We start from the raw sequence: 17,129 nt of genomic DNA on the forward strand, positions 1-17,129 counted from the left end.
CTTGCACACAACTTGTATTACCATAAGGTCTTGGTTCCTTTCTTGAACTTGCCAGATCCCAATATAGGTTCCAAAGTTATTGTCCCTGAAAGGGCCAAAATTAGCTATTTTGACCTTATCTGCACAATAGCAGCCTTATTTATGATTTGATTTTTACCAGACTTGCACACAACTTGTATCACCATAAGATCTTGGTTCCTTTTTTGAACTGGCTAGATTCCATTATGGGTTCCAGAGTTATGGCCCCTGAAAGGGCCAGAATTAGCTATTTGACCTTGTCTGCACAATAGCAGCTTTATTTATGATTTTATTTTAATCAAACTGCACACTACTTGTATCACCATAAGATCTTGGTTCCTTTCTTGAACTGGCCAGATCCCCTTATGGGTTCCAGAGTATGGCCCCTGAAAGGGCCAGAATTAGCTATTTTGACCTTTTCTGCACAATAGCAGCTTTATTTATGATTTGATTTTTACCAAACTTGCACACAACATGTATCACCATAAGATCTTGGTTCCTTTTTTGAACTGGCCAGATTCCTTTATGGGCTCCAGAGTTACGGCCCCTGAAAGGGCCAGAATTAGCTATTTTGACCTTGTTTGCACAATAGCAGCTTCATTTATGATTTGATTTTAACCGAACTAGCACACAACTTGTATCACCATAAGATCTTGGTTCCTTTCTTGAACTGGCGAGATTCCTTTGTGGGTTCCAGAGTTATGGCCCCTGAAAAGGCCAGAATTAGCTATTTTGATCTTGTCTGCACAATAGCAGCTTCATTTATGATTTGAATTTAATCAAACTTGCACAAAACTTCTGTCACCATAAGATCTCGGTTCCTTTGTTGAACCGGCCAGAGCCCATAATGGGTTCCAGAGTTATTGCCCCTGAAAGGGCCAGAATTAGCTATTTTGACCTTGTTTGCACAAAAGCAGCTTCATTTATGATTTGATTTTAACCTAACTTGCACACAACTTGTATCACCACGAGATCTTGGTTCCTTCCTTGAACTGGCCAGATTCCTTCATTGGTTCCAGAGTTATGGCCCATTAAAGGTCCAAAATTTGCTATTTTGACCTTGCAGCCATATAGAGACTTCATTTATGGTTTGATTGATACAAACTTCCAAAATATCTTCAACAACAATAAATCTTGGATTCCATGACGAATCTGTCAGATCCAATCGTAGGTTCCAGAGTTATTTTATATCTGATTACCTCCCCTGATTGTAATCAAAATGGATTTATATCAGTAAGTACTTATAGGACTTATTTGAAATTTCATTATTGTCATTAGTTGGACTGAGCCAATCAGGGTAGATAACTTTGGACTGATTTTATATCAAATTACCTCCCTTTGTTTCAAATTAAAATGGGTGTATCTCAGTAACAAATGAAGATACTGATTTGAAATGTCATTTATGCCATTAGATGGACTGGGACAATCAGGGTAGATAACTTTGACTGAATTTATGACAAATTACCTCCTTTTGTTTTATGTAAATGAATATAGGTCAGGACCCTTAGGTCAAAACCAACTGTTACAAGAAAATATTTATCCTGATGATATTTAATGTCTATGCCTATGTGATCTATGTCAAAACTTGATCGTACCATTAAGAGCAATGTTACTCAGGTGAGCGATATAGGGCCATCAAGGCCCTCTTGTTTAAGATACAGCTTTGAAATTTGGATGACATGTATAGTTTTGCATGCCGATCTTTAAACCATCAGTGTGACCTACTGACCTACTTTCTTCTTTTCTAAGCTACAGCAAAAGGATTTGGACCACCTGTAATATTTTTTTACAGTTTTCAAAAGTAATCTTGCATAATCTTTACCTTGACCCACTCTCCTAATTTTCTTGTTTTTTAGCCCACCTGTCACATAGTGACAAGGTGAGCTTTTGTGATCACCCTTCGTCCGTTTTATGTGCGTCTGTCAACAATTTCTTGTCTGCACGATAGAGGTTTCATTTATAATTTTATTTTAACCAAACATGCACACAACTTGTATCACCATAAGATCTTGGTTCCTTTCTTGAACTGGCCAGATCCCATTATGGGTTCCAGAGTTATGGCCCCTGAAAGGGCCAGAATTATCTATTTTCACCTAGTCTGCACAATAGCAGCTTCATTTATGATTTGATTTTAACCAAACTTTCACTCAACTTGTATCACCATAAGATCTTGGTTCCTTTATTGAACTGGCTAGATTTCTTTATGGGTTCCAGAGTGATGGCCCCTGAAAGGGCCAGAATTAGCTATTTTGACCTTGTCTGCACAATAGCAGCCTCATTTACAATTTGAATTTAATCAAACTTGCACAAAGCTTCTGTCACCATAAGATCTCAGTTCCTTTCTTGAACCGGCCAGATCCCTTAATGGGTTCCAGAGTTATGGCCCCTGAAAGGGCCAAAATTAGCTATTTTGACCTTGTCTGCACAATAGCAGCTTCATTTATGATTTGATTTTAACCAAACTTTCACTCAACTTGTATCACCATAAGATCTTGGTTCCTTTCTTGAACTGGCTAGATTTCATTATGGGTTCCAGAGTTATGGCCCCTGAAAGGGCCAGAATTATCTATTTTCACCTAGTCTGCACAATAGCAGCTTCATGAATGATTTGATTTTAACCAAACTATCACTCAACTTGTATCACCATAAGATCTTGGTTCCTTTCTTGAACTGGCTAGATTCCTTTATGGGTTCCAGAGTTATGGCCCCTGATAGGGCCAGAATTAACTATTTTGACCTTGTCTGCACAATAGCAGCTTCATGCATGATTTGAATTTAATCAAACTTGCACAAAACTTTTGTCACCATAAGATCTTGGTTCCTTTCTTGAACCGGCCAGATTCCTTAATGGGTTCCAGAGTTATGGCCCCTGAAAAGGCCAAAATTAGTTATTTTGACCTTGTCTGCACAATTGCAGCTTCATTTATGATTTGATTGTAACCAAACTTGCACACAACTTGTATCACCATAAGATCTCGATTCCTTTTTATACGCCTGAAGGCACGTATTATTTTATCACCTCTGTGTCTGTCTGTCTGTCTGTCTGTTGGTTAGCAATTTCCCTTCCGCTCTGTAACTCTTGAACCCCTTGAATGATTTCAAAGAAACCTGACACAAATGTTCACCTCATTGAAATGGACGTGCAAAGCACATGTTTCGGATGGCTCACTTCAAGGTCAAGGTCACACTTAGGGGTCAAAGGTCATTTGACTTTGTTTTATGTGTATATTGCTCTGCATTTGCGTTGCATTGCAGTGCTCTTGTTTTTATTAGCTCACCTGTCACATAGTGACAAGGTGAGCTTTTGTGATCACCCGTCGTCAGTCCGTCTGTGCGTCCGTCCGTGCGTCAACAATTTCGTGTCTGCACGATAGTGGTTTCGTTTATGATTTTATTTTAACCAAACTTGCACACAACTTGTATCACCATAAGATCTCGGTTCCTTTCTTGAACTGGCCAGATCCCATTATGGATTCCAGAGTTATGGCCTCTGAAAGGGCCAAAATTAGCTATTTTGACCTTGTCTGCACAATAGAAGCTTCATTTATGATTTGAATTTAATCAAACTTAAACAAAACTTGTGTCACCATAAGATCTCGGTTCCTTTCTTGAACTGGCCAGATCCCTTTATGGGTTCCAGAGTTATAGCCCCTGAAAGGGCCAAAATTAGCTATTTTGACCTTGTCTGCACAATAGAAGCTTCATTTATGATTTGAATTTAATCAAACTTACACAAAACTTGTGTCACTATAAGATCTTGGTTCCTTTCTTGAACCAGCCAGATCCCATTATGGGTTCCAGAGTTATGGCCCCTGAAAGGGCCAGAATTAGCTATTTTGACCTTGTCTGCACAATAGTAGCTTCATTTATGATTTGAATTTAATCTAACTTGCACAAAACTTGTGTCACCATAAGATCTTGGTTCCTTTCTTGAACCGTCCAGATCCCTTAATGGGTTCCAGAGTTATGGCCCCTGAAAGGGCCAGAATTAGCTATTTTGACCTTGTCTGCACGATAGTATCTTCATTTATGATTTTATTTTAACCAAACTTGCACACAACTTGTATCACCATAAGATCTTGGTTCCTTTCTTGAACTGGCGAGATTCCTTTATGGGTTTCAGAGTGATGGCCCCTGAAAGGGCTAGAATTAGCTATTTTGACTTTGTCTGCAGAATAGCAGCTTCATTTTTTATTTGAATTTAATCAAACTTGCACAAAACTTGTGTCACCATAAGATCTTGGTTCTTTTATCGAATCGGCCAGATCCAATAATGGGTTCCAGAGTTATGGCCCCTGAAAGGGCCAAAATTAGCTATTTTGACCTTGTCTGCACAATAGCAGCTTCATTTATGATTTGATTTTAACCAAACTTGCACACAACTTGTATCACCACAAGATCTTGGTTCCTTTCTTGAACTGGCCAGATTCCATCATGGGTTCCAGAGTTATGGCGCTTTAAATGTCCAAAATTGGCTATTTTGGCTTTTGCAGCCATATAGAGACTTCCTTTATGGTTTTATTTGATACAAACTTCCAAAATATCTTCAACAACAATAAATCCTGGATTCCATGACAAATCAGATCCAATCGTAGGTTCCAGAGTTATTTTATATCTGATTACCTCCCCTGATTGTAATCAAAATGGATTTATATCAGTAAGTACTTATAGGACTTATTTGAAATTTCATTATTCAATTTGTCATTAATTGGACTGAGCCAATCAGGATAGATAACTATGGACTGATTTTATGTCAAATTACCTCCCTTTATTTCAAATTAAAATGGGTATATCTCCATAACTAATGAAGATACTGATCTGAAATTTCATTTATGTCAACAGATTTATTTGGCAGATCCTTCTTTTGTTCACTTACAATAAAACATTTTTTTTAATTACTTCCCTTTTACGTTACTATAAATAGCTTATTTTTAGTAACTTTTTTATTATTGGCCGTAGGGAAAAACCGAGACCACTTTTCTGTGGTACAATATGGATGGTACCTCCAATTTTTAGAGAATTTTTTTTTTCTTTTTGGTTAAATTTCTTCCCTTTGTTGTTACTGTCCTTTGGACTTAGATATTTTTCCTGAGGACCTTCTTGTCCTCAAGTGCAATGATAACAGGTGAGCGATATAGGGCCATCATGGCCCTCTTGTTTGGCAGATCCTTCTTTTGTTCACTTACAATAATTTTTATGCCCCCGAAGGGAGGCATATTAGTTTTCAATTGTCCGTCCGTTCGTTAGTTCGTTCGTTTGACCCTAGGGGGATAATTTGAACAATCTTGGTGGAGGACCACTAGATGATGCTACATACCAAATATCAAAGCCCTAGGCCATGTGGTTTTTTACAAGAAGATTTTCAAAATTTTCCCTATATAAGTCTATATAAACCATGTGACCCCCGGGGCCGGGCCATATTTGACCCTAGGGGGATAATTTGAACAACATATCATCTTGAGTGATCAACATATTATCTTGAGCGATCAACATATTATCTCGAGGGATCAACATATCATCTTGAGCGATCAACATCTTATCTCGAGCGATCAACATATCATCTTGAGCGATCAACATCTTATCTCGAGCGATCAACATATTATCTTGAGCGATCAACATCTTATCTCGAGCGATCAGCATCTTATCTTGAGCGATCAACATATTATTTTGAGCGATCAACATATGATATCGAGCGATCAACATCTTTTCTCCGTTATCTGATCAATATGTATTAAGGACCTTTGTGTGAATTCAGATCATTAGTAAAAACATACGGCTGCCACCATTTTTAGCTCACCTGTCACATCACTTTTGTGATCATCCTTCGTCTGTGCGTCTGTCCGTGCGTCAACAATTTCGTGTCTGCATGTGGTTTCGTTTATGATTTTATTTTAACCAAACTTGCACACAACTTGTATCACCATAAAATTTTGACCTTGTCTGCACAATAGCAGCTTTATTAGTCCCCTACTGGTTGAAAACCAGTTTCGGGGACTATTGGAATGCACTTTTCCGTCATTCCGTCTTTCCGTCATTCCGTCATTCTGTCATTCCGTCATTCCGTCCGTCCGCAATTTCGTGTCCGGTCCATAACTCTTTTATCCATGAAGGGATTTTATTATTACTTGGCACAAATGTTCCCCATGATGAGACGACGTGTCATGTGCAAAACCCGGACCCCTAGCTTAAAGGTCAAGGTCACAATTGGAGGTCAAAGGTCAACAGGGCTTTTTTCCTGTCCGGTCCATAACTCTCCCATCCATGAAGGGATTTTAATATCACTTGGCACAATTGTACCTCATAATAAGACGATGTGTCATGCACAACTTTCAGACCCCTAGCTCAAAGGTCAAGGTCACACTTAGTAGTCAAATGTTAACATGGCATGAACAGGGTCTGTTTCGTGTCCGGTCCATAACTGTTTCGTCCATGAAGGGATTTTAATATGACTTGACACAAATGTTCCCCATGATGTGACGACGTGTCATGCGCAAAACCTGCACCCCTATCTCAAAGGTCAAGGTCACAATTAGAGGTCAAACGTCAACAGGGCTTTTTTCCTGTCCGGTCCATAACTCTCTCATCCATGAAGGGATTTTAATATCAATTGGCAAAATTATATGTCATAATAAGACGATGTGTCGTGCACAACTTTCAGACCCCTAGCTCAAAGGTCAAGGTCACACTTAGTAGTCAAATGTTAACATGGCATGAACAGGGTCTGTTTCGTGTCCGGTCCATAACTCTATCATTCATTAAGGGATTTCAATATTACTTGGCACAGTTGTTCTCCATGATGAGACAACGTGTCATGCGCAAATCCCGGAGCCCTTGCTCAAAGGTCAAGGTCATACTTAGAGGTCAAAGGTCTAATTCAAGAAGGACTTTGTCTGGAGCATTTCTTCTTTATGCATGGAGGGATTTTAAGGTAACTTGGCACAAATGTTTACCACCATAAGACAAATTGTCTTGCGCCAGAACCAGGTCGCTAGGTCTCAGGTCAAGGTCATACTTAGAGGTCAAAGGTCAAATTCAAGAATGACTTTGTCCGGAGCATTTCCTCTTCATGCATGGAGAGATTTTGATGTAACTTGGCACAAATGTTCACCACCATGAGGCACACTTTTTTAGAATTACGTCCCTTTGTTGTTACTATAAATAGATTACATTTTAACTTTTTTATTACTGGCCGTAGGGAAAAATCGAGACCACTTTTCTGTGGTACAACATGCATGTTACATCCAATATTTAGGTGTATTTTGATCTATCTCTACCTGGTAAAGATTTTCTTGTGGACTTACATTTTATAGATGTTTTTTTTTTTTTTTTTTTTTTTTAGGATTAAATTCACTTTGTTGTTACTATAAATAACTTTTATGATAACTTTTTGTATAATCGGCCAAAAAAATTCCAAATGAAAACAACTGTACGTTTTTATATATGCAAATTTTAATCCAAGTGCTTTGTTATAGTATATTGTATAGATAGTACAATATTGTTTATACATCATTGACAAATATCAGTTCATTATGTTATACTGCAGTAGAGAAAATTAGGTGCCTTCCAGTAGGGGACTTTGTATTGCATGGCAATACTTCATTCACTTGTTTATGATTTGATTTTTACCAAACTGGCACACAACTTGTATCACCATAAGATCTTGGTTCCTTTCTTGAACTGGCCAGATCCCATTATGGGTTCCAGAGTTATGGCCCCTGAAAGCGCCAGAATTGGCTATTTTGACATTGTCTGCACAATAGCAGCTTCATTTATGATTTGATTTTAACCAAACTTGCACACAACTTGCATCACTATAAGATCTTGGTTCCTTTGTTGAACTGGCCAGATTCCTTTATGGGTTCCAGAGTTATGGCCCTTGAAAGGGCCAGAATTAGCTATTTTGACCTTGTCTGCACAATAGCAGCTTCATTTATGATTTGAATTTAATCAAACTTGCACAAAACTTGTGTTGCCATAAGATCTCAGTTCCTTTGTTGAACCGGCCAGATCCCATAATGGGTTCCAGAGTTATGGCCCCTGAAAGGGCCAAAATTAGCTATTTTGACCTTGTCTGCACAATAGCAACTTCATTTATGATTTGATTTTAACCAAACTTGCACACAACTTGTATCACCACAAGATCTTGGTTCTTTTCTTGAACTGGCCAGATTCCATCATGGGTTCCAGAGTTGTGGCCCCTTAAAGGTCCAAAATTGGTGGCTATTTTGGCTTTTGCAGCCATATAGAGACTTCATTTATGGTTTTATTTGATACAAACTTCCAAAATATCTTCAACAACAATAAATCTTGGATTCCATGACAAATCAGATCCAATCGTAGGTTCCGGATTTATTTTATATCTGATTACCTCCCCTGATTGTAGTCCAAATGGATTTTTATCAGTAAGTACTTACAAGACTTATTTGAAATTTCATTATTATCATTAGTTGGACTGTAAATCAGGGTAGATAACTATGGACTGATTTTATGTCAAATTACCTCCCTTTATTTCAAATTAAAATGGGTATATCTCCATAAATAATGAAGATACTGATCTGAAATTTCATTTATGTCAACAGATTTATTTGGCAGATCCTTCTTTTGTTCACTTACAATAATTTTCTTTTTAATTACTTCCCTTTTACATTAATATAAATAGCTTATTTTTAGTAACTTTTTTATTATTGGCCGTAGGGAAAAACCGAGACCACTTTTCTGTGGTACAACATGGATGGTACCTCCAATTTTTAGGTGTATTTTGGCATATCTGTACCTTGTAAGAATTTTTTTTTCTTTTTGGTTAAATTTCTTTCCTTTGTTGTTCCTGTCCTTTGGACTTAGATATTTTTTCTGAGGACCTTCTTGTCCTCAAGTGCAAATGATTACAGGTGAGCGATATAGGGCCATCATGGCCCTCTTGTTGTTTTTGTTTCGATTATACTTATAATTGTTTCACATGTTTGTTGGGTTAGAAATTTAAATATGCTAACTGATAAAAAAGGCACCGAAAAATCAATGATGATGCAAAGAAATAAATTTAAGTCCTTGACAAAAAAAAAATTAGTATGTAAGCTTCGCCCATATCGAGGGCTCAGAGCGAAACTAGTCTAAGTGTATATAGAAATAGAAGCAGATAGACCAGTTTCGCTCTAAGCCCTCGATATATTAAAGAATTTCCTTGTTTTCCCTTAATTCATGCATGCAACTTTTCTGCGCGAATTTATCAGTCGAACTGAAATTTGTTGCTATTCTAACATGCAGTATGCATCATTGGTTATGTTCATTTGATTTTGAAGATAGGATGACCAATTATATGCATTGCTCTCCCAAATCATGTGATAAACTTGTACATGTACTTGTGGGAAGTTTAAATAACGGGTATAGGCGGGACCCTAATTAACCACTTGTCTGTATGTTTTACTGATGACCTAAATGCACACACAAAGGGCCTTAATATATATAAATAAGATGTCATGCGCTCGAGATAAGATGTTGATCGCACAAGATAAGATGTTGATCGCTCAAGATAATAAGATGTTGATCGTTCGAGATAAGATGTTGATTGCTCAAGATAATATGTTGATCGCTGAAGGTAATATGTTGATCGCTCGAGATAATATGTTGATCGCTCGAGATAATATGTTGATTGCTCAAAATAATATGTTGATCGCTCAAGATAAGCTGTTGATCGCTCAAGATAAGATGTTGTGCGCACGAAATAAGATGTTGATCGCACAAGATAAGATGTTGATCGCTCAAGATAATAAGATGTTGATCGCTCGAGATAAGATGTTGATCGCTCGAGATAATATGTTGATCGCTCAAAATAATACGTTGATCGCTCAAGATAAGCTGTTGATCGCTCAAGATAAGATGTTGTGCGCACGAAATAAGATGTTGATCGCTCAAGATAATACGTTGATCGCTCGAGATAAGATTTTGATCGCTCGAGATAAGATGTTGATCGCTCAAGATAATATGTTGATCGCTCGAGATAAGATGTTGTTGCTCAAGATAATATGTTGATCGCTCAAGATGATATGTTGATCGCTCAAGATAAGATGTCGTGCGCACGAGATAAGATGTTGATCGCTCAAGATAATATGTTGATCACTCAAGATAACATGTTGATCGTTCGAGATAAGATGTTGATCGCTCAAGATAAGATGTTGTTCGCACGAGATAAGATGTTGATCGCTCAAGATAAGATGTCGTGCGCACGAGATAATTTAATCTTAAAAAAAAAAAAAGATATGTCCTAAACATACCACCGTATAATCATGACCTACTGACCTACTTTCTTGTTTTTTAAGGTACAGCATAGAATTTTGGACCACATGTATAATGTGTGATACAGATTTCAATACTCATCTTGAATAGTCATCATCATGACCTACTGACCTTCATGTTTTTGAAGGTACAGCATAGAACTTTGGACCACCTATATACATTTTGATACAGGTTTCAATACTCATCTTGTATAGTCTTTAATCTTGACCTACTGACCTACTCACTTGTTTTTGTATAGTTTCAGGAGAGCCACATGTTACTGGAGCAGGTCAGAAAGCAACACTTGGAGAAGAATTTGCTAAAGGCAGAAATGAACTGCTTTCACAGATTAAAGTTAGGGAATTAGCAGAGCACATGGAATCAGTTGGTGCCTTGATTTACAAGGGGGATGTTATTGGGACCGTGTTCAGAGCAGGAGATTCCTTTGTTTTCACAGCAAGACATGTGCTTAGAAAAATAATTGGTAGGTACTTATAAAGCAAATTAAACAGTTACAGATGTTTGATCCAGAAATGGGCAAAGGAGATTTGACCGTTTTAGCAGTTACAGAAACAAATGATTGAAGCTGGTAAACGACAACAAAGTTCTAATCTTCTTTCACTTTTCCTATAATCTATTAGACATATATTTAAGGAACAAAAAACACAACAAAAAAAAAAACGCCTCGGTAGCCTAGTGGTAGAGCGTCCGCTTTGAGTGCGGGAGGTCATGGGTTCGATCCCCGGCCGCGTCATACCAAAGACGTAAAAAAATGGTACTAGTAGCTTCCTCACTTGGCGCTCAGCATTAAGAGGATAGTGCTAGGACTGGTCAGCCCGGTGTCAGTATAATGTGACTGGGTGGGGTATCATGCCACATGTCTACGGCGTGATATTCCATTGAGGCAGCACGATAAAGTTGGGCATTGTGCTCACTGCTACAAGTAGACACCGTCGTTTATATGACTAAAAAACTGTTGAAAAAGACGTTAAACCCGAAGACACACAAAAAACACATTACTTTATCATTAGATTTCTGTTAAAAATATATATCTTGTTTTTTAGCTCACCTGTCACATAGTGACAAGGTGAGCTTTTGTGATCACCCTTCGTCCGTCGTCAGTCCGTGCGTCCATTCGTCCGTGCGTCCGTGAACAATTTCTTGTCTGCACGATAGTGGTTTCATTTATGATTTTATTTTAACCAAACTTGTATCACCATAAGATCACGGTTCCTTTCTTGAACTGGTCAGATCCCATTATGGGTTCCAGAGTTACGAGTATGGCCCCTGAAAGGGCCAAAATTAGCTATTTGACTTTGTCTGCACAATAGCAGCTTTATTTATGATTTGATTTTTACCAAACTGGCACACAACTTGTATCACCATAAGATCTTGGTTCCTTTATTGAACTGGCCAGATTCCATTATGGGTCTCAGAGTTATGGCCCCCTGAAAGGGCCAGAATTAGCTATTTTGACCTTGTCTGCACAATAGCAGCTTCATTTATGATTTTATTGTAACCAAACTTGCACACAAGTTGTATCACCATAAGACCTTGGTTCCTTTCTTGAACTGGCGAGATTCCTTTATGGGTTCCGGAGTGATGGCCCCTGAAAGGGCCAGAATTAGCTATTTTTACCTTGTCTGCACAATAGCAGCTTCATTTATGATTTGAATTTAATCAAACTTGCACAAAACTTGTGTCACCATAAGATCTCGGTTCCTTTCTTGAACCGGCCAGATCCCATAATGGGTTCCAGAGTTATGGCCCCTGAAAGGGCCAAAATTAGCTATTTGGACCTTGTCTACACAATAGCAGCTTCATTTAAGATTTGATTTTAACCAAATTTGCACACAACTTGTATCACCATAAGATCTTGCTTCCTTTCCTCAACTGGCCAGATTCCATTATGGGTTCCAGAGTTATGGCTCCTGAAAGGGCCAGAATTAGCTATTTTGACCTTGTCTGTACAATAGCAGCTTCATTTATGATTTTATTTTAACCAAACTTGCAAACAATTTGTATCACCATAAGACCTCGGTTCCTTTCTTGAACTGGCGAGATTCCATTATGGGTTCTGGAGTGATGGCCCCTGAAATGGCCAGAATTAGCTATTTTGACCTTGTCTGCACAATAGCAGCTTCATTTATGATTTGAATTTAATCAAACTTGCACAAAACTTGTGTCACCATAAGATCTCGGTTGCTTTCTTGAACCGGCCAGATCCCATAATGGGTTCCAGAGTTATGGCCCCTGAAAGGGCCAAAATTAGCTATTTTGACCTTGTCTACACAATAGCAGCTTCATTTAAGATTTGATTTTAACCAAATTTGCACACAACTTGTATCACCACAAGATCTTGCTTCCTTTCTTCAACTTGCCAGATTCCGTCATGGGTTCCAGAGTTATGGCCCCTTAAAGGTCCAAAATTGGCTATTTTGGCTTTTGCAGCCATATAGAGACTTCATTTATGGTTTTATTAGCTCACCTGTCACATAGTGACAAGGTGAGCTTTTGTGATCACCCTTCGTCCGTCGTTTGTGCGTCCGTCCGTCCGTCCGTCAACAATTTCGTGTCTGCACGATAGTGGTCTCGTTTATGATTTTATTTTAACCAAACTTGCACACAACTTGTATCACCATAAGATCTCAGTTCCTATCTTGAACTGGCTAGATCCCATTATGGGTTCCAGAGTTATGGTCCCTGAAAGGGCCAAAATTAGCTATTTTGACCTTGTCTGCACAATAGCAGCTTTATTTATGACTTGATTGGTACTAAATTGGCACACAACTTGTATCACCATAAGATCTTGGTTCCTTTCTTGAACTGGCCAGATTCCATTATAGGTTCCAGAGTTATGGCCCCTGAAAGGGCCAAAATTAGCTATTTTGACCTTGTCTGCACAATAGCAGCTTCATTTATGATTTTATTTTAACCAAACTTGCACACAACTTGTATCACCATAAGATCTTGATTCCTGTCGTGAACTGGCGAGATTTCAATATGGGTTCCAGAGTGATGGCCCCTGAAAGGGCCAGAATTAGCTATTTTGACCTTGTCTGCACAATAGCAGCTTCATTTATGATTTGAATTTAATCAAACTTGCACAAAACTTGTGTCACCATAAGATCTTGGTTCTTTTGTTGAACTGGCCAGATCCCATAATGGGTTCCAGAGTTATGGCCCCTAAAAGGGCCAAATTAGCTATTTTGACCTTGTCTGCACAATAGCAGCTTCATTTATGACTTGATTTTAACCAAACTTGCACACAACTTGTATCAACACAAGATCTTGCTTCCTTTCTTGAACTGGCCAGATTCCACCATGGGTTCCAGAGTTATGGCCCCTTAAAGGTCCAAAATTGGCTATTTTGGCTTTTGCAGCCATATAGAGACTTCATTTATGGTTTTATTTGATACAAACTTCCAAAATATCTTCAACAACAATAAATCTTGGATTCCATGACAAATCAGATCCAATCGTAGGTTCCAGAGTTATTTTATATCTGATTACCTCCCCTGATTGTAATCAAAATGGATTTATATCAGTAAGTACTTATAGGACTTATTTGAAATTTCATTATTGTCATTAGTTGGACTGAGCCAATCAGGGTAGATAACTATGGACTGATTTTATGTCAAATTACCTCCCTTTATTTCAAATTAAAATGGGTATATCTCCGTAACTAAAGAAGATACTGATCTGAAATTTCATTTATGTTAACAGATTTATTTGGCAGATCCTTCTTTTGTTCACTTACAATAAAAAAATTTTTTAATTACTTCCCTTTTACATTACTATAAATAGCTTATTTTTAGTAACTTTTTTATTATCGGCCATAGGGAAAAACCGAGACAACTTTTCTGTGGTACAATATGGATGGTACCTCCAATTTTTAGGTGTATTTTGACATATCTGTACCTTCTAAGATTTTTTTTTTCTTTTTGGTTAAATTTCTTCCCTTTGTTGTTACTGTCCTTTGGATTTAGATATTTTTTCTGAAGACCTTCTTGTCCTCAAGTAAGTGCAATGATAACAGGTGAGCGATATAGGGCCATCATGGCCCTCTTGTTTGATACAAACTTCCAAAATATCTTCAACAACAATAAATCTTGGATTCCATGACAAATCAGATCCAATTATAGGTTCCAGAGTTATTTTATATCTGATTACCTCCCCCTGATTGTAATCAAAATGGATTTATATCAGTAAGTACTTACAGGACTTATTTGAAATTTCATTATTGTTATTAGTTGGACTGAGACAATCAGGGTAGATAACTATGGACTGATTTTATGTCAAATTACCTCCCTTTATTTCAAATTAAAATGGGTATATCTCCGTAACTAATGAAGATACTGATCTGAAATTTCATTTATGTCGACAGATTCATTTGGCAGATCCTTCTTTTGTTCACTTACAATAATATTTTTAGCTCACCTGGCACATAGTGACAAGGTGAGCTTTTGTGATCACCCTTCGTCTGTCGTGCATCCGTGCATGCGTCCGTCAACAATTTCTTGTCTGCACGATAGTGGTTTCATTTATGATTTTATTTTAACCAAACTTGCACACAACTTGTATCACCATAAGATCACGGTTCCTTTATTGAACTGGCCAGATCCCGTTATGGGTTCCAGAGTTATGGCCCCTGAAAGGGCCAAAATTAGCTATTTTGACCTTGTCTGCACAAAAGCAGCTTTATTTATTATTTGAATTTTACCAAACTGGCATACAACTTGTATCACCATAAGATCTTGGTTCCTTTCTTGAACTGGCCAGATTCCATTAAGGGTTCCAGAGTTATGGCTCCTGAAAGGGCCAGAATTAGCTATTTTGATCTTCTCTGCAAAATAGCAGCTTCATTTATGATTTGATTTTAACCAAACTTGCACACAACTTGTATCACCATAAGATCTTGTTTCCTTTCTTGAACTGGCGAGATTCCTTTGTGGGCTCCAGACTTATGGCCCCTGAAAGGGCCAAAATTAGCTATTTTGATCTTGTCTGCACAATAGCAGCTTCATTTATGATTTGAATTTAATCAAACTTGCACAAAACTTCTGTCAACATATGATCTCGGTTCCTTTCTTGAACCGGCCAGAGCCCATAATGGGTTTCCAGAGTTATGGCCCCTGAAAGGGCCAAAATTAGCTATTTTGACCTTGTCTGCACAATAGCAGCTTCATTTATGACATGATTTTAACCAAACTTGCACACAACTTGTATCACCACAAGATCTTGGTTCCTTTCTTGAACTGGCCAGATTCCATCTTGGGTTTCAGAGTTATGGCCCCTTAAATGTCCAAAATCGGCGATTTTGGCTTTTGCAGCCATAAAGAGACTTCATTTATTGTTTTATTTGATACAAACTTCCAAAATATCTTCAGCAACAATAAATCTTGGATTCCATGACAAATCAGATCCAATCATATGTTCCAGAGTTATTTTATATCTGATTATCTCCTCTGATTGTAATCAAAATGGATTTATATCAGTAAGTACTTACAGGACTTATTTGAAATTTCATTATTGTTATTAGTTGGACTGTGACAATCAGGGTAGATAACTATGGACTGATTTTATGTCAAATTACCTCCCTTTATTTCAAATTTAAATTCTTATATCTCCATAACTTATGAAGATACTGATCTGAAATTTCATTTATGTCAACAGATTTATTTGGCAGATCTTTCTTTTGTCCACTTACAATATTTTTTTTTTTAATTACTTCCCTTTTACATTACAATAAATAGCTTATTTTAGTAACTTTTTTATTATTGGCTGTAGTGAAAATACGAGACCAGTTTTCTGTGGTACAACATGGATGGTACCTCCAATTTTTAGGTGTATTTTAACATATCTATACCTTGTAAGATTTTTTTTTCTTTTTGGTTAAATTCCTTCCCTTTGTTGTTCCTGTCCTTTGGACTTAGATATTTTTTCTGAGAACTTTCTTGTCCTCAAGTGCAATGATAACAGGTAAGCGATATAGGGCCATTATGGCCCTCTTGTTTTTTAATTACTTCCCTTTTACGTTACTACAAAAAGCTTATTTTTAGTAACTTTTTTATTATTGGCCATAGGGAAAATACGAGACCAGTTTTCTGTGGTACAACATGGATGGTACCTCCAATTTTTAGGTGTATTTTAACATAGCTATACCTTGTAAGAATTTTTTTTTCTTTTTAGTTAAATTTCTTCCCTTTGTTGTTCCTGTTCTTTGAACTTAGATATTTTTTCTGAGGACCTTCTTGTCCTCAAGTGCAATGATAACAGGTGAGCGATATAGGGCCATCATGGCCCTCTTGTTTGACATTGTCTGCACCATAGCAGCTTCATTTATGATTTAATTTTAATCAAACTTGCACAAAACTTGTGTCACCATAAGATCTCGGTTCCTTTCTGGAACTGACCAGATCCCGCAAGAGGTTCCAGAGTTATGGTCCCTGAAAGGGCCAAAATTAGCTTTTTTGACCTTGTCTGCACAGTAGCAGCTTCATTTATGATTTGATTTTAACCAAACTTGCACAAAACTTGTATCGAACCAAGATGTTGGTTCCTTTCTTGAAATGGTTAGATTCCTTTATGGGTTCCGGAGTTTTGGCCCCTGATAGGGCCAGAATTAGCTATTTTGACTTTGTCTGCACAATAGCAGCTTCATTATTGATTTGAATTTAATCAAACTTGCACAGAACTTGTGTCACCATAAGGTCTTGGTTCATTTCTTGAACCGGCCAGATCCCCTAATGGGTTCCAGAGTTACGGCCCCTGAAAGGGCCAAAATTAGCTATTTTGACCTTTTCGGCTTAATAGCAGCTTCATTTAATATTTGATTTTAA

The 17,129-nt window shown here is 37.6% G+C and overlaps 1 protein-coding gene across 1 annotated transcript in view; it reads left to right on the forward strand.

The window, feature by feature from the left end:
- The window catches only part of LOC128554927 (uncharacterized), a gene marked incomplete at its 5' end in the record, with an annotated part of 53,541 nt that overhangs the window by 17,514 nt on the left and 18,898 nt on the right, over positions 1-17,129 (forward strand). The window contains one exon of the mRNA XM_053536260.1: positions 10,547-10,771. Coding sequence (XP_053392235.1) covers positions 10,547-10,771 — 225 coding nt within the window. The remainder of the gene's footprint in view (positions 1-10,546; positions 10,772-17,129) is intronic.

This window comes from Mercenaria mercenaria, unplaced genomic scaffold, assembly GCF_021730395.1.
Source record: "Mercenaria mercenaria strain notata unplaced genomic scaffold, MADL_Memer_1 contig_878, whole genome shotgun sequence".
Classification (NCBI taxonomy): Eukaryota; Metazoa; Mollusca; class Bivalvia; order Venerida; family Veneridae; genus Mercenaria; species Mercenaria mercenaria.